Source organism: Gobio gobio (genome assembly GCF_949357685.1).
Source record: "Gobio gobio genome assembly, chromosome: 7".
Classification (NCBI taxonomy): domain Eukaryota; kingdom Metazoa; phylum Chordata; class Actinopteri; order Cypriniformes; family Gobionidae; genus Gobio; species Gobio gobio.
In genome coordinates this window covers 40,104,918-40,123,142 of record NC_137103.1, presented here as the reverse complement: position 1 = coordinate 40,123,142, position 18,225 = coordinate 40,104,918, and the positions used below count along the sequence as shown (strand labels likewise).

General features: G+C 38.7%; 1 protein-coding gene across 1 annotated transcript; it reads right to left on the bottom strand.

The window, feature by feature from the left end:
* Nucleotides 1–1,120: 1,120 nt before the first annotated feature.
* On the bottom strand, nt 1,121–18,210 carry f5 (coagulation factor V). Its single transcript, XM_079821124.1, has 25 exons — nt 18,011–18,210; nt 17,509–17,591; nt 17,271–17,393; nt 16,655–16,867; nt 13,543–13,704; nt 13,243–13,464; nt 12,906–13,071; nt 12,638–12,818; nt 12,426–12,522; nt 10,022–10,227; nt 8,433–8,583; nt 8,140–8,352; nt 5,782–8,020; nt 5,501–5,669; nt 5,157–5,393; nt 4,773–4,989; nt 4,407–4,586; nt 4,205–4,321; nt 4,037–4,108; nt 3,876–3,961; nt 3,632–3,787; nt 2,591–2,735; nt 2,358–2,509; nt 2,082–2,264; nt 1,121–1,989 (listed from the first exon to the last, which is right to left on the bottom strand). The coding sequence occupies exons 1-25, from the start codon at nt 18,151–18,153 to the stop codon at nt 1,843–1,845; spliced, it is 6,060 nt and encodes a 2,019-aa protein (XP_079677250.1). The 5' UTR covers nt 18,154–18,210; the 3' UTR covers nt 1,121–1,842.
* Nucleotides 18,211–18,225: the final 15 nt, after the last annotated feature.

The window sequence follows — 18,225 nt, the reverse complement described above, 5'->3', positions numbered from 1 at the left end:
ACGCGGGGAAATGACCGGCATGTGCTCGTCAGAGCGCTCCGGGGGCCTCTGGTCGCGGCGTTTCTTGTTACGCGGCTCGAGAGGCTGAGAGGATCGAAACTGGCGAGCCGAGCCCGAAGGGTCTGCAGCGCCAGTTTGTCGCACTCCGGGCAGCCGCCCTGGTTGAGTGCGGCCTGCGCGTGGTCTCGTCCGAGACATGAGACGCAGGTGATGTGTTGATCCTCGTCCGGGAGAAAGCCTCTACACGAAGCGCAGGAGGAACGAGACATTTGCAACAACGTCTCGGCTCATTTCGTGAGTGTGTGGCAACGGCAAACACACGGATTGGTATAAAAGGATATGTGCCGGATGGCGCAGCTGGAATGCAGGCTGAAGGCGGAGAATCCGACGTCCTCAGGCTGCAGAGTTCCGCTGGGTGCGTGTCGACGGCAGGCTTCAATCCAGAACTCAGCGAGGTGAGTCGCTGAAGAAGAAATAATCTGACGAACCTGGCGAGACAGGGTCTTTTATACCCTTGGCTATACAAATTCTGCTGCCCCTTGTGGCGGGAATATTAGGGGGACCTGATTGGTCCTTCCCGCCCAGCGGTCTCACCATAGGTTCCTGCAGTTGCAGCAGCAGGGCCAATCAGCACGCAGCTGCTTCCTGCTGAGAGCTGTGCAGCTGCACTGCGTTTTACATGGTATTTTTAGGATAAAAATTTGCTTCAAAATCTCGAGGAAAGGAAATTCCCCTAGCGTTTAGCTAAACGCAATACGAGAGTACTCTCGAAAGGGAACTACAGCCAGTAGAAGGAGCTGTTGCGCATGTTTTCAAACCGCCCACAGGGGAGAGATCTCACGCACAGAATGTAAATGCGCACGCCCGCTGGCGCTTGGCTCGGGCATTCATAACGGAGCGATGCAGAGCAAGTGAGTGTTTCAACTTTTCAATGAATTCCTATGAAAGTTTAGCTTCCATATGCGTTCAGAAAACATGCCAGACTAGACACGCGCTAAGAATAACAGCCCCGCTTACCTCAGCTCTTACTTCCCTCTCATGTTGAATGAAATCGGATTCCTGCTGTGTTTGTCCTGTGACTTTCGTTCGGCTCACTCACACTTTATTGAAAAGACACGTTCAGTTTTTAATTGTAGTGTTTATTCTCTAACTGAATGAAATTATTGTATTATTATGAAGATCAAAACGACGCTGGTGGCGGTGTTGGTAGTGGCCTCGTAGGGCAGCGAAGCAAGTGCATTCTGGGAGTTGTTGTCTTTCATCCACATGAGACAAAAATACATTTTCTGTCTTTTCTCAGTCTACAAGGCACTAAATTCAAAAATAATTTCACATTTCTACTACATAAATTACACAGTTTAAATACACATTCATCTTCCCAGCGCTGAAGTGCCCCTTTAAATATGTGTGTGTGTGTGTGTGTGTGTGTGTGTGTGTGTGTGTATGTGTGTGCGTGCTTGCGCTGACATTCATGCAACACTAGGTGGCGTATGCATGCTGTGATCATAATTATTGTTATATTTATTTTGTGTGTGTGTTTTAATTCCTATGTATGTCTGTACTTTCCTTCTGCACTGGAAGCTCCTGTCACCAAGACAAATCCATTGTGTGTGTAAATATACTTGGCAATAAAGCTCTTTCTGATTTTGATAATAAATTATAACCATTATAAATGTGGGATTACATTAAAATGTCTGCGTTCATCCACCTCACTTTTTGGGAAATTATCCATTAAGTTATTCAGAGTTTTAGCATAATACATACACAGAACATATTTATCATATATATATACATACATACATACATACATACATAAAACATTAGTGAAAGATAGCACAGTGTTTATTCAAAATCACAACCAAGCAGCTCAATCCTCATAGTAATGGATTTCTGCCATTGTTTTGGAATAATTCGGATGAATCTGGAAAATATTGCTGGGTGGATGTAGTTCTTTACTTGGCCATTGTTATCTGTGTTGCCTTGAAAAGTCTGGAAATAAAAGAAGTCACGCTGTCATTCTGAAGATATTAAAACACTATAGGTTTTCCACAAATGTAATCCCAAAAAGTGAGGTTGCTTACCTTTTGTTCATAATCCTCATCATCCGTGTACTTTGTCCATCTTTTTCCATCTTCACTGTACTCCAGAGTATATGCTGTCACAAACATCTCATTGCGTAACGATTTGGCCCCCTGTGTTATAATTCCAGTTATTTTCTTTATATCCTTGAGTTCCACTTGGATCCATGGCTGAATGTCATTGTTCTGTAAATTGCAGACAGTTTAGTGAGGCTTGAGGTTTATTTGAAGTGTAACAGTACCATTAAAGGTTTTATTTATGAGTTATGTCTTGGCTACCTTGGCTTGCCATGCATTGGCGATCCCTTGCTTATTTAAGCGTGCATACCAAGGATGCCACGGTCCAGAATACCAACTGGAGGCTACAGAACTGGCAGTGATTTGAGTATCTTTAATGAGGCCACTTTCCACTCCCAATGGCAGAGAGCAACCTGTCAGCACAATGAGGAGGTTTGGTACAATGGATTCTGAATCTTATGGGGGAACAAAATCTGTTTGATTTTCATCCATACCATCAATCTCACAGCCAAAGTACTCCAAACGGACAGTTGGGTAGTTGTAAGAATGTAAAGGATGTAGCCTCACGTATCGACCAATCAGAGGTGGGAAAAATATATTCTCCTTCGTATAATGAGCGTCACTGTTCCCTTCAAGAGTCTGTTGGCATTGAAAAACAAGGTTTTTTTTGCTTGCATCCTATGGGCCATTCACACAGAATACGTTCTGATTCGACACGATAAACAATATAGGTATTGAGATGTGTTTAAATTATTAACTTGCCATATCTTAAAAAATGTGGTGCTAAAAAAGCAGTGGGAAGCAGTGTCAAGGCCAAAGTCTATTGCAGTGGTTCTCAAGTTTTTCAACTCCTAGGCCCCCTAATGCCCGCAACAATATTCAAAGGTCCCCCAAGCCCTAGTTTTGTTTTCAGCTTATTTTGAACAATGGCCAATTCTTGTTTCTGTAAAACAAACTACAATAATTACCATTAAAATAATAAAATATCAGCATTCCAGATTTTAGTAACTGAATGTTTTACATGACTTTTCATTATATAGGATATCCAGGTTTTCTAAGACAGTGGAAACCCTAGTTCCTCAAAAGAAGCAAATAGCTGTTGAGGAGGTTAATTCAAGTAATACATATCTTTTTTTGTTGTTTTTAGCTTGTTTTGTCTCATTTTAATTACATTTAAGTTGCATTGAGGCCACCTTGGAAGTTTGCTAAGGTCCCTTAGTGCTGGGATGTTTTGTAGTAAATTTAAAAGTAATGTCAAGATTTTTTTTTATAAAAAGTAATCCGATTACTTGTAATGCGTTACCCCTAAGACTGCTAATCAATGTCTTCAGGATTACTAGAAAGCTACAGGCAGGCAAGTTTTATCAGGGTTGGAGCTAAACTGGACCGTCCCTGCCCTAGTTGGTTTTCTATGTTTTTACATAGAAAAACGGCTAAAAAGCAGTGAAGTGGAATGGAAAAAAATGTGTTTAGTGTGAACAGGCCAGTTTGCTGAAATGTACATTAAGTCTAACCACACAGAAATAGTCACTTGCCTTTCTGACAGTATTACTGTCTCCCTTGTAGTAGATCCACTTCTTTTTGTCTGTACTGTAGGAAATGGTGTAGTTCAGCACATAGTTATGTGACAAGAATTGCTTGGCTCCCTGTGTGGCAACTTTACTAATCGCTACCGGCCTCTGAAAGTCCACCTGGAACGTTGGATACAACCTCCTCAAGTAACTAGTCATTCATTAGCATTTCTTTATGGGTAAATTGTCTACAATTATGAGTGGTTACCTGAATATGCTGTCCTATATTTGTTGTACTCCATGCATTGTATTTCCCTGTATTATGTAGTCTTGCCAAATGAGGATACCATTGTCCTTAAAAATAGTTAAATGTGTTAATAGTGTGACCATGACCATGCTACTTAAAAAAGCTATGCCGTCAGATCCTACCTCTATTATCAGATGCTGTTATGTGTTCATCTTGCACAGTTCCAGAGATGAGGCCAAGAGGGTGATCACAGTCTGCAAAACAGATCAGGTAAGATTTTAAGATCTGACAGAATCAGTTGTTTTTATGTAATAAGATCAGCACGGTAAATTACTATGTATATGCCATACCGTTATCTAACAAGAGGAATAGCGTCTGCATTCCTCTCTGCTGTGAAAGTCCAACTTCAGACTCCAGCTGCCAGAGACCAGGCTTTGAAGGCAACATTTCCAATGTGGCAAATCCACCTAAATGATGGGGACTGAGTGTGAATGGCGTTTTTTTTTTTTTTTTTTTTAGATAATCTAGGTATATTCTAACCCCACTACAAACCTGGTAAAATTGGGTAAACTCCCTGACGATGGTCCTTTAATTCCTTATTTATGAATGTTTGACCATGGAAATGGACACTGTGGAGGTCTTTGGGAGAGCCCATGTTGATCAGATGCCACTTTACTAGTTGATTTGTGTACATTCTAAGTCCCTTGAGACTGTATATAATACCATTGATAGCTGATGAAACAAATTAAAAAAATAAGATAATATAAATATTAGTATATTTAAAATATAGAATTTTATGTGAAGAAGTATTTTTCTCAATACTTCCTCCAATTTAGTTGGTTTTAATCCAATGATACTGACAGTAAAATAAATTCTCTGGAGCACAAAAAAATAGCTGAAAATAACCCATTCTCTCACCATCAAACTTTAAATTATCATGAAATTTTGGATCCATGATTGCTCTTCTGTTTTTCCTTTCAATCCTCTCCTTATTCTCTTCATAGTACCAGCTCTTGTTCTCATCAAACGTCATAAAGAGCAGTACAAACTCTCTTCTGTTCACAGGATTTTTAGCCAGTGTACCCTTCCTGCACACCAGAAGCGGCCCAATCAGTCCAGAGTTTATATCTCTCTCCTATGCGAGAAAGTAATTAAATTGTAAGTGAAAATTAATTGCAGTCATATTGCACTCGTTTTTATCCAAATGAACTTACAGTACATTTATTAAATGGATAGCCCCCTGAAGCCCCTTGGGTTAAGTGCTTGCTACTTGAAGGAATGTAAAGGAAAATTCATGCTTACAGGATTCACTGCAGAGTAGTAGGTCCATGTTCGACAGTCAGATTCATTATTTTGAGGTCCAGATTTGGAATTGATAGTCCACATGTAGGTAAAGGTGCTGTTGGGTTGAACTTCATCGTCCTGTTTGAACCAGTATGGTGATTGGTCATCATAACTAAAGCCTTCCATTTGTTTTAAGTATTTTACTCCATTTGCATGCAAGGAGTACGAACGGCTGGCGCGGTTCCTGAAAAATACCTAGCACAGAAAACAGGAATGTAATTGTTAATCTTTATTTCATATGATTTCTGAATAAATGAAATTCTCATTTATGCACAAGCATGTTCAGATGTTTAATGGTGTACCAGAACAGTCTGATCAACTTCAGCTTTAATAACCGGACCCAGAATTCCCAAGTGTTCATCCATTTCCCCTCGGACGTCTCGGATACTAAAGGCGCTGTCCAGGTACTTTCTGAATACCACTTTTTTGAAAACTGTGGGCCTATCGTTTTGAGATGTTTTATCAAGCCTCCTTTGCAAACATAAAACAAAGTCATTTAACAAATTAATTAGACTCATATAATTAGTTGTTTTTATTTCTAGAAATGCAAAAAAAATAAAATAATACTTGATGCTGATAGTACCTCTGCCCATACCCAGCATAATCCCATTCTTCCTCTTCAACTGAGATGAAATAAGTCCTGGTATTCTTGTCTTCAGCCATTTTTAAGAAATGCTTTGATGTTGTATCAAGAACTGGGCTTTGAGCATCTGCCATTGTGCTATAAGGGTCTTTGTACTCGACATATTCATATTCTTCTTGGGGTTCAAACATGCCATCAAAATCTGTTTCCTGCTCTTGTTTTGGAACATATAACTCATAATCATTGAAATCCCGTCTCGGCACTCCTATGACAATGTCCTTCCCCATCAAGTCGTCCTCGCTTGAGACAGGCTTGGTTCCCCTTGGGGAAGGTCCAAAACCTCTTGGAGAAAGACCCCTTGGAGAAAAAGCAGAACGTTGCTGTGGCTTATACTCTTTCCGTTTCTTCGTCTTCATGCCATGTCCCTTTCTCGGCTTTACCCTCTGGTGAACTACTTTTTTTTTCTTTTCACTCTTTGGCTTATTTGAATTTGCTGCATCTATGTATTTTTTCATGTGATCTGGGATCTCCATATGAACCAGTTCGTGTTTGCCTTCATAACCCCAGTGCTTTTCTTTTGGGTCGATATGAGATGTGAGTATGGCCTCGCTGTGATTGTTCTTCAGATAGATGACCACTTCCTCTTCGCTTTCGCTTTCTGAGCTGTTCTTCATTACTGAAACATTGAAAGGGCCAAGAGGAAAGGATGTATTCTCTTTACTGTCTAAAAGTAAGGGCTGTGATGCGTTCCATGAAATTTCACTCTGAGATTGCATTGAATCATTAGTGGATGATGTTCTGTTCTCTCCATATTCAAGAGGAAGGCTGAAATCAGACATGGTTGCATTTGTAGATTCAGACTCATTGCTCTGTGCAGTGCTGTTTCTCAAAGGAGAAGACAAATTGAGATTAAGAATGCTCTCAGTTTCAGAATTTATCTGTGAAAACATCTCACTGGTGTAAGTCCCCTTTGTGCTGTTGAGTTCCTGAATCCTTGTTGTGTTTTCAGTTAGTTCACCAATGTCCTCTAGTGTGTCCAATTGTGAGACATCATGTTCCACCAAATCTGTTGAAATTTCACTGTCACTGTCCAGAAGCACAAAATCCTCCTCAACTTGTGTCTCTGAGATATTGGACAGAGAGTCAGGACTAGGCACGTTGTATATGAAGACATGACTCGAACTATCATCTGCTACATCAGTGCTATTTTTAGCTTTTAGCTCTTCTTGAATAACTGTTTCGTTTACTAAGGTTTGGTTTGATAGCAGGGGCTTTGATTCAGATGAATTTAAATATGCATTGTCATCCTTCATGGTGATGTTTCTTTCACCATTTGGAGCGTCAGTTGAAGTGATACTTGAATTAGTGGGGAAACTGTTTGTTTCATTCATTGTGTGGGGTAATGTTTGGGTAATGTTTGTTTCAATAATTGGAGCATGAGTAGTATTAGCAGAGACACTTTCTGTCTCTAATGATGAACTGCTGTTTTCTGCTATGTTGGCATTTTTTTGAATATCCAGAGTGATGTTTGTGGATACACTTTCTGTTTCATTCACTGGCTTTGTTGGTAGACTGCGAACCTTTCTTTCTACAACTGGAAAATGTGAGATAATACTGTCCGTTTCATTGTTTGACATGTCCTCTGAATTGGAAACAGAAATGCTCACCATGTCTAGCAATGTCTCTTCTGTGCTCTCATTCAGGACTTTATATAAAGATTGTATCTTGTCCAAACCAGCCTCCTCAGATGATAAACCATTAGTCTGATTGAAAGTTTCTAAAGTAACATTGTGTGATCTGTCCAACTCGTTGCTTAGGGCTGAATTTTTTGCCTCAACAGTCGGCAATAAACCATCATCACGATCTTGCATTGAAAGGTCAATTTGCTCAACTTCATCTGCTAAATTGGCCGGACTTTGTGCCTCAACAGTTGGCAATAAACCATCAAAATCTAGGATTGAAAAATCGATTTGCTCAACGTCATCTGCTGCGTTTTGAAATGTCCTCAAGCCTAAGAAATCTGCATAGTTTTCAGTATCCTCGTCAATCACGCTAGGGTTTCCTGGTTTTGGTGGCTCTTTTTTTATGTCAGTGATGGACATAGGTTTCCATACAGTGAATTTTTCTGCCTCATATTCATATTCCATTACATAATCTCTGAAGCATTCAAGGTCCTTGAATTTCACCCTCATCCCTTTAGTGGAATCATGAGAGTACAGTGATGATAAGAGCCAAATACCTATAAAGTGGAGAATGTCGATGTCATATTTATAATTTCTTTTTAAAATGTATTTCTTTGTATAGTCAATATTTAAATAATAAAATAAAAATTATAAATAATTTGGATACTCTACTCACCTATATTAACCATGTTCATAGAGATCGTTTCACCTGTCATGGGAAACAGACTGAGTATATCCTCTTCTCTGTTTTTTAGCTCAAATGTATGGCCATAAAATGTGGCAGTCTGGATGTAATCTTGATCGCCAACATTCGACACATGCCAGGTCACAATTTCACCATTGCAAAATCCCAGTTCTTGGCCACTTTCATAAACATAACCATTGATTGCTGTAAAAGTTGCAATAAATACATTATCTACCATATATGAATCAACAACACTGATATGATTATATCAGAAAATCACTCACTGTGCATAACATTTGATTTGTAAAACTCTGGATCATCTCTTTTAACTCTTTTGGGGTCACTGCAGTATGTGTTAATGTTCTCTTCATGGTACCAGCTCTTGTTCTCATCAAAAACTGTAAACATGGCATGCTGTTCTTTGTCAGCTTTTAGCTGAAATGGAGAAGAATTGCTTTCAAGTGAACTGCTTCGCTACCATCTTAGTTAGCATGTTAACCATAACAGAGCATCATAACATTGAAACACTCTACATAAACCGTTACTCACGTTTATTAATTAACAGTATAATTACAGTATAACTATAATTACCAGTTCTAGCTAAAGTATTCGAATCATGGATAAATGATCAAATAAAACCATTTTTAACTGATAATAAGATCCTTAATGATCACCAATCGGGTTTTAGAGAACTGCGGCTTTGCCAGTCACAAACTATATTATAAACTCCTTAGATAGCAAAAAGTCCTGTGCAGCGTTATTTGTGGACCTTTCGAAAGCTTTTGATTCTGTTGACCATCATTTTTTGTTATAGAAACTTAGGTCTATCGGTTTAGTAAGGCTTCTCTAAAATGGTTTGCGCGCACTCAATGTGTATGTTTTATCAGTAATTGATCATGGTGACCTTGTTTATTTGCACTCGGCTTCATCTTTATTAAGGAAACTGGATTCGGTTTATCATTCAGCGTTACGCTTTGTTAGTGGTGCAAACTCACATACTCATCACTGCATACTATATGAATCATTGGCATGGACATCTTTACACCATAGGAGGAAATTGCATATGTATATGTTCATTGCTAAGGCACTTCTAGGTAAATTGCCTTCTTATATTTCAAATCTTTTAACTTCTTATACAAATAGTTATTTGATCCCAATCGCACATTCGATTAAAAGTTCCAAAGGTATACTCTGGGCTTGGAACGACCTGCAAAATATAGTTAAACTAGAGATACAGCCTCCTCTGAGTACTTTTAAATGTCTTTTGCCAAGTGATTTAAACAAGTCTTGTCAGTGCTTTTCTTGATTTTATCTTTATTAATTGTTTTGTATGATTATTGTTTTTGTGGTTATCTATGTATGAAACTCTATGTGCTGCCATCTTGACCAGGTCTCCCTGGAAGAAGATATGTAATATCTCAATGGGATCTCCTGGTTAAATAAAGGATAAATAAAATAAATAAATTTGATGCTAGCTTGTCACTAAGCTATGTGGAAATGTGAGCACAAATATTTGTGTGTGTGTGTATATATATATATATATATATATATATATATATATATATATATATATATATATATATATATATATATATATATGTATATATGTATATATGTATTATACATACATACACACACAAACACACAAATATGTTCTGAAATATTGAGTAAAATGGCATTAATAGATAGACCTATTTTGATTTTTGAAGAAAAAAAAAATTGATTACTTTTCTGCCTACTGTTTGAAACAGCCTTCCAATCATATAAGGTGCTCCTATGATGCCTTATGTAGAGCTTTTGTATGGAACAGATTGATTTGAGTCATCTGATTCTAATTCAGTGACCTAATATATCGCAAATGGAAAGCACTTACCTGGATATTCTTTTTCGTGAGAGACTGGCTCTTACAGATGAGAAGAGGACCCACAAGACCAGAAGCAATGTCTCGAGGAATGTCCACTGCACTGTGGTACATCCTGGTCAGACATCTGGGGTCACTGTCCATTGGTACATCTTCCTCAGACACACTCCATGTATAGGTGTAGGTCTCTCCTGGCTGAATGCCATGTGTCTGGTTCCCTTTCAAATAAACAGCAGGTTTGAATTTTAGCGCCTTCTAGCAGTGAAGTTGTGAATTGCAATCACCCACCGCTCACCCCTCCCTTTCGAGGCACATAGAGAAGCTATGGGGGCCGACACAGGACAAAAATGTTATCGTTGGAGAGAGCAGAGAGTGACTAGCGCTCTGTAGAAGTTTGTCCGTTTAGGGCTACTGTAAAAACATGACGCCGCAAAATAGCGATTTCACTGTAAGGGGACCCGCGGTGTATGTAGATAGAAATGGCTCATTCTAAGGTAATAAAAACAACGGTACATTATCTAAGGTCTTTACACACCACTGAAAACATAGTTATGTATATTGTATTGCATGTCTGTCAATAGATACTCATAAATACTACACACTGCACCTTTAAGCTTTTATTTTACAGGTATCTTCGCCATGGATAAAGAAGTTTATAGAGTAGAGCTGTGTGATACTTGGGGAAAATGCGTGCTTTAAATGTGTTGTTTGTTTCAGAGTGAAGCGTGGCACTGTGTTCATTTACACGCATGATAACTGTGTTTTCAGTGTATCAGAGCTGCTCAGTTCATAGTACAGGAACCAAGCAACTCTTAGGGTGCGTTCACACTTGTAGTTCGGTTCGTTTGGGCCGGACCAAAAAACAAAAACAAAACACAGTCCTGGTCCGCTTAGCGTTCACACTGGCATTTTTAACAGTGAACCTAAAGTTACCGAACCAAAGGCATAGGGATACGGTCACAACCTGATTGGTCGGCTTTTATGACGTATATTTCGCGACAGAGCTTGCTTACCGAACATTCAAAACAATGCTGTGTGCTGGATTAAACGCGATAATTTTATGCGTGTACACATGGTTTTATTTTTACCAGCTGAGAACTCACTCACATTCAAAACAGCACCAGGATTTCCTCTGTTGTATGCAGAAACGAAGATCTGCATATATTGATGATGAGGCACTTTACCTCCTCGTTGCTCCACGTTTGCCCTCTACTCATTTTGGATACACCGATCTTTCCGCGTCGTCAAATCAGCTGACTTGTAGCGTCGCATCTTGGGACATCACGTCCTGTTTTTAGTTCGTTTACATGTCTTTGGTCCGTGTTGCGTTCATATATCAATCGAACCACACCAGAGTTCGTTTGGAAGCGGACCGAGACCCATCTTTTTAGCGGTCTCGGTCCGCTTGTTTGGTGTGCACCAGGGTTCGGATGGCAGCGTTCACATATGTTCAAATGAACCGCACTAACTGAGCAATCGCACCAGGGTTCGTTTTAATCGAACCAAACATGACAAGTGTGAACGCACCCTTAGTGTCAGAGTTATGTTTAGTTTCATTGTGTTTTAGGGGCTGTTTATACGACACCATTTTCAACTCAAAAACGTACACTTTTTATGCTCTTGGGTGCCTGAAAACGCAAACTTTTGAAAACGGGTTTCAAAGTGCATGTTTTTGAAAACGATCTCTGTGTAAACCACAAAAACGTGAATCTGCTAAAACGATGACGCCATGCACATGCGTATTACATGTTCAATCTATAGGGTTTCATCCCCATCTAATGGCCTAGCAGCAGAATACAGCGCTTTAGTTATTTTCACGGATCCGTGTGAATGGGGATCATTTTCACGATGGTGTCATCTGTACGTGTACAACTTCTCTGTTTTAAGCATATTCAAGCATCCATTAGTTTGGTTTTCCCTGTTTCCTCATTTCCTGTTGTTTTATTCCTGATTAATTACACCTTTGTATCATTTAATTCCCTTGTTTCTCTGTATATACTCCCTGTTTTGTTCAGTTTAATGTCTGGTACTATCAGGGTTTGTTATAGTTTCCTCCTGCGATCTCCTGAGTTTTCTGTTTGAATTTAATAAAGACTGTTTTTGTTATCTACTCCTTTTGTCACTGCAACAACCAACCGTGACACTGAGACTCTGAAACAAAAACCGGATCGTGAGCACAGTGCCGCACTTACCTCTGAAACGAGCAACGCATATATATTTTTTAATTAAATTGCCGCCTTCGCGATTTAATAATCACACTAATCCATATCGTGATTTAGATTTTATTTCAATAAATTGTGCAACCCTACATTAGAGATATCAGAATATCTCCTCATGTTGTATGATAATTTAAATAGAGATACATGGATGAATTCCATGTGTGTGAATAGTGCAGATTCATAGATATTAGACAAACCTCCCTCAGGATAACTGGCTCCTTCTGCTTCTTTATCAATTGTCAGTCCATGAGGATAGACACTATATGGACGTGATGCTTTGTTTTTAAAGACAATCTATAGAAACAACATCACAATCATTGTGCATCCTGACCAAAAACATTAGAAATATTCTTCTGTTTACCGTTAATCACAAAATAAAATACAGCTGTGATTATTTGAGGAGCTGTACCTTTATGACATCTCTGATTTGGGCTCTTATCACTGGCCCGAGAATCCCAAGCTCCTTCTTCCTCTGCTTGTCTTCCGCTCTCTCTTTAAACGTGCTATCTTTATACTGGGTAAACACAGCTTTTTTGTATTTTTTACCTATCCGCTGAGGCCCCTGCTTTAAATATTTTATTCGGAAATCCCTAGGTGGTATAAAGTGAGGGGAAAAAAAACATTAGAATGGAGCTCACACAAGAGCATGTCCAGTTGATGATTCATGATGCAAATACCCATCAATGTTGTCTGGCATATTTGGAGCATAATCCCACATGATCTCTTCTGCTGCTATATAGTAAATCCATTCTTGGCTTTCTTGTTTCTGTTGGATAGTAAGTCGTCTTTTTGGTGCTGTGTACTCATCACACGTCCTGATATTTAGGTATCCATGCAAGCCGGCTGCAAATTTGACATCACATTTTTTAATGTATGGCACTGTAATCACTTTTAATAATGTACAAACTGTCAGCATTAATAGTTATTCTACAAAGCTATGAAATATAGACTGATAATGTTTGTGTTTTTAATGAATAATTCATGATGTTTTGTGGTTTCTCTGGCAGGTCTTACCTTCCAAGTGCCTGCTAATGTGAGAGGAAAAGAGCCAGCGGCCGGGATGGACACCAGTCATACTGGCACTAGTGGCAGTTCCACTAATGATGCCAACAACTGAGGTTTTATGCCCATCATGCAAAAGGACTTGCCCATTGAAGTGTACAGAGAAGAGCTCTGGCTCAGAGCTCATTCCCAGCAGGTGCCAGCTGACTTTGGAGTGGGCACAGATTTCCAGATCTGTAGGACAAGGAGTTTCATGCTTAAGTAGATTTGCAGAAATTAACATGTTATCTGTGGGAAATGCACCAAACCAACCTGGTACAGAGCCATTTGTGTAGCCATTTATAGTGTATTTCACATCCTGTTCCTGCGGAAGGTCCTCTTTGCTGTACCAGCTCTTGCTCTCATCAAACACTCCGAACAACAGAACAGCCTCCTGATGGAAATTAATCTGATTTCCGGAGCTGTCTAGCGTGCCTGTGGGACAAGGACATATTAATCGTCTAAACCAGGGGTGTCCAAACTTTTTTTTAAAAGGGGCCAGATTCGATGTTGGGGACACACCAGGGGGCCGGCTCCTTTTCAATTATATATATATATTATTTAGGGTGAATTGGGACACTTTTTCCAAGTCATCTCAATGGCAAAAAGTGTCCAAATTACCCTGAATTCACCCTATATATTACATGTTTTGTTTCTTGGAAACATGACAGATTTGACAAAAGATTGAGGTGACATTAGAGTAGCTTGCGATAGGACACATGTAAATTTAATACACAAACAATTGGGTGGGTTGCACCGACAAGGATTAAATTAAGATCAGTTTAGAGCTAATCTACAATTTGTTGATCAAGGCTTTATTTTAAATCAAGTTGTGTTGCACCACTTAATTTTAAACCCAGATTAACAAATCAGGGATTAGAATTTAACCTGCGATTAAAACCTCCATTTACAATTAGCCTAATTTTCGCCGCCATGGATTCGCCATTGACAGCAACAATACTAATATTAAATGTCCTTCTTTTTTGACCACCAGAAACTCTCTCTCTGACATAAGTAGCTCTTGCCGATAAAGTAAAGTAAATAAACTTTTAAATGTCAGCTGTCTTTATAAAGCGCTATGTAGAGAGACCATTACTGATCAAGCAGGCAATGAAAACATTGCAGCAGAGCGAACGGATTTCATAAGCCTGGAAATATATTTATAGTATCAGTTAATGGAGTATATTGTGGCAGCGTAACTTATGACAAACAACTTGCATGATTGGCAGAGTGACTATCTCCGCTCTTGTCCGTTTGATCGAGTGGAGTGGGCATGAGAAACGCGAGGCGCGGCCGCGATCACTGGCGCTCACCTCATCATCCCCGCTGCCGTTAAATGCTAAATATACTCCTCTCTTCTTTTCTTTGTCCGACACGAGGTGTACCGATGAGTGACGGATCTGCATCCCGGACTCGATAGCAGGCGTGAACTCTGACGGCTCAATTCGCTTTATTTTTCATTTATATAGCACTGTTTCGTTCCGCTTTTGTCACGTTTCCCTGGCCTAAAATCTAGTACTGCCACCTTGTGTTGACATTGTGAAACTGCGCGATTGGTAAATTATGCGTGGCGGGCCACAAATAATATAGACAGGCTGCAGGCCGTTTGAAATTCTTCCCCGGGCCGGACTTTGGACACCCCTGGTCTAAACAAACAGAGCTGTTTATATTAAAGTCATTTCTGGAAAAGTCGAAATAATAAGTTGGGGAAGGATGTCCCCCTTAAAAACACTAGGCTACTTTGTTTTGTAGCATAACATTTGAAAATAAGTTCAGCATGTAAAAAATTTGTTCAAAAGAAATTAACACATTTGTTAATTTTCTGACTGAGGCAGTGTTGCCAAGTCCACGGTTTTCCCGTGGAATTGGGCTACTTCTACACAGTTGCCACGGGCTGTTATTCATGTCCACAGGTTGAAGCAACCCCAATTATATGATATTTAGCCCCGGGAATGCAAATTTTAGCAGGCAACCCTGCCAAATGCTCAGCATCTTCACCCAGGTATAAAAGCAACTGTAATGAAGATTTCACAGATAAAATCGACTTAGGCTACACGTTTATTCTTACACAATATTCGAGACGCCATAGCTATAGGCCTAGCCTACTGTAAGTTGGTTTAGTGGTGACATTTTGAGATGCACATCTGTGGTTGTCAATCCTGAAGACTGACAGTGTGAACGTAGCCTGAATGATTCTGTTTCTGCAAAAATCACCATTTAAAATCCATAATAGGCCTATAATGATTCACGGGCAATAAATTATAATTATGCCTTGAGTTGTCAAAAAACAAAACAAAAGCTGTGTTTTTCTGCCAAAATGAAATCTCTGTGGTTTAACATTTGAAAGCAAAGAAATTATGACATTATGTATGGATAGGCCTATAAAAAAATGATGTTGTGTAAAATAAAATAATATTATTATTATTATTATTATTAAATTCTAGTATTTTATTTACAGCCTACAATTGTAGCAATAGTAGTAACTATTATTAATATTATTACTATAAATTTAACTTGAGCTTTTCACTTAAATAAAAAAAGAATCTAAATGAATTATGTCCACAAGTCACCCATTAACAAATAGGCAAAAACTTTTAATATCTAATATAAAATAAATGTACAGATCACTATAATCCATTGTCAAGAATATAATTTAACCTCATAACTGTTAAAATTGAATATTTTTAAAAGTCAAGATAAATAAAGCATAGCTATTTAGTAAATTTGTTGAGATGAGATTTAGTGGTCAAAAGGAAAAAGTTAAAGGTAAGTCTTAAAGGGTTGGTTCACCCAAAAAAGAGAATTATATCATTAATTTCTCACCCTCATGTCGTTCCAAACCCGCAAGACCTTCGTTCATCTTTGAAACACAAATGAAAATCTGAGAGCTTTCTGACCCCATTAGACAGCAACGCCATTACCACTTTCAAGGTCCAGAAAGGTAGTAAAGACATTGTTAAAATAGTTCATGTGGCTACAGTGGTTCAACCTTAATGAAGTGACAAGAATACTTTTTGTGCAGAAAACAAAATACGATTCAATATATTTCTTCACTTCCATGTCAGTCTCCGACGCTGTTCACATGAGCACCACTACACATGCGCACAAAATAGTATTCTGCAATATTTTAAAGATGTCTTTACTACCTTTCTGGGCCTTGAAAGTGGTATTGGCGTTTGCTGTCTATGTGGGGCCAGAAAGCTCTTGGATTTCATCAAAAATATCTTAATTTGCGTTCCGAAGATGAACTAACGTCTTAAGGTAATTGAGAGTAATTAATGACAGAAATAAAATTTTTGGGTGAACTAAGTTTTTAACCCATCTAAGCATAAATGTCATAAACATCACATTTAAATCTAGGATCTTGTTTTTTTTCCTCACATACCTTTCTTGCAGATCAGCATTGTGCCTATTAACCCTGTATTGTAGTCCTTGACAATGTCATGGTGGGAAAGGTATGTGTAGGTGAGGCATGGGGGGTCCGCAGCCATGGGGGTCACCTCAGATGTCACCTCCCAATGGTATGTGTGCTCTTGGCCGGGGAAAATGATGTCATCCATTTTCTCAAGGAGTGAGGTGTTGTCAAAGTATGAAGATCCTAATGGAAATATTAGTAGTGCAAAAAGGATGAAGCTTCATATACATAAGTGAAACTAGTGATGATACGAATGAAAGTAAACCTTGGGTAACAAATTGTGCTTTATAGGTAAATATTTATTTGATTCACTGCTTTGGACTTAGGTACAGCCTGTGGTTAATTTGTATCCTGGGTTAATATTTCCAAAGAAATCAAACACAGATGTTTGTGTTGCTCAAGGTGTTTACTCAACTAAATGATGACTACTAAAATAATCCATAATGTCCCCTAAACAACATTCCTCTTGAAATGTATCATCTCTATAATTTCCTAGCACAGTGTCTATTTGTTACTATAGCGTGCCACACATTACAACACTATTGCGTCAATCATACTGTTACCGCAATAACATCAGATCACACACCCTCTGACTTCTTCTCGTAAGCTATGCCATGTGGGTGGATGCTGCAGGGATGATCAGCCATGTTCTTGAATGTAACAATGATAGTGTCGCCCTCTTGTCCACGTAATGTAGGCCCAAGTAACCCTAGAACATTAGTTTAATATAACAGTAGTGTAAATTACTTTATTTTCATGCATTAATACTGAATTAATGGATTTTAATGTTAAAACAAAGTCAATTGCTGTTCATATGCAGGTACCTGAGGACGGTGGATGTGTTTTAGGCTGTGTGAATCCCTCATTGTACTCCCTGTATACTACTTTTTTATACGATGGTCCAGTCCTGGAGTATAACAACAATTAATACAAAAATGAACAAATAATAAATAAAACAAAGCACCCATTTGTGTGAAATGAATTAAGTCTTGACATATATCATATATTTGCGGTCATATATTTCTGGTTTAACATCTTGTCTATTCTGGTTTGTTTGTATTTCATACAAAAATGTCTTTGTCACATGTCCTTGATTTCCTTACTCATAAAATTGATATTTAAAATATTGTGTTTGAATGCTATTTGTCAGATAGTAAGTCTCAGTACATATATATATAATTATTTGATACAGTTTTACAACAGTGAGTGACTCTATCTGAAATATACAAGAACCCAACAAATACAAGGCAAACAATCGATATAAATCTGCTTGGAAAAATATAAGAATCAATTTGAACCCCCAACAAATAATGCTATTTTTCCTACCTTTGCTGTGTGCCAGTTGTGTAGTCCCAGTTAATATTAACAGCTGCAATGTAATAGTGTCTCTCCACAGCTGTTGCACAATGACACAGACATGCCAGAAGGGCCAAACCACATAGGGCCCCTGCCCACGAGTGGAGTTTCATATCTGACAATGAAACTCCAGGTAGAAACGGTCTGTTCCGGAGAGCAGGGAATTCTGAACTTTCAGAGAAATG

Coding starts and splice junctions, on each gene's coding strand:
- f5 (XM_079821124.1), bottom strand. CDS start 18,153: ATGAAACTCCACTCGTGGGCAGGGGCCCTATGTGGTTTGGCCCTTCTG. Junction 16,868..17,270: donor TTACGAGAAGAAGTCAGAGG/GTGTGTGATCTG, acceptor TATTTCCATTAG/GATCTTCATACTTTGACAAC. Junction 4,322..4,406: donor AGTTTACCCAATTTTACCAG/GTTTGTAGTGGG, acceptor CCCATCATTTAG/GTGGATTTGCCACATTGGAA.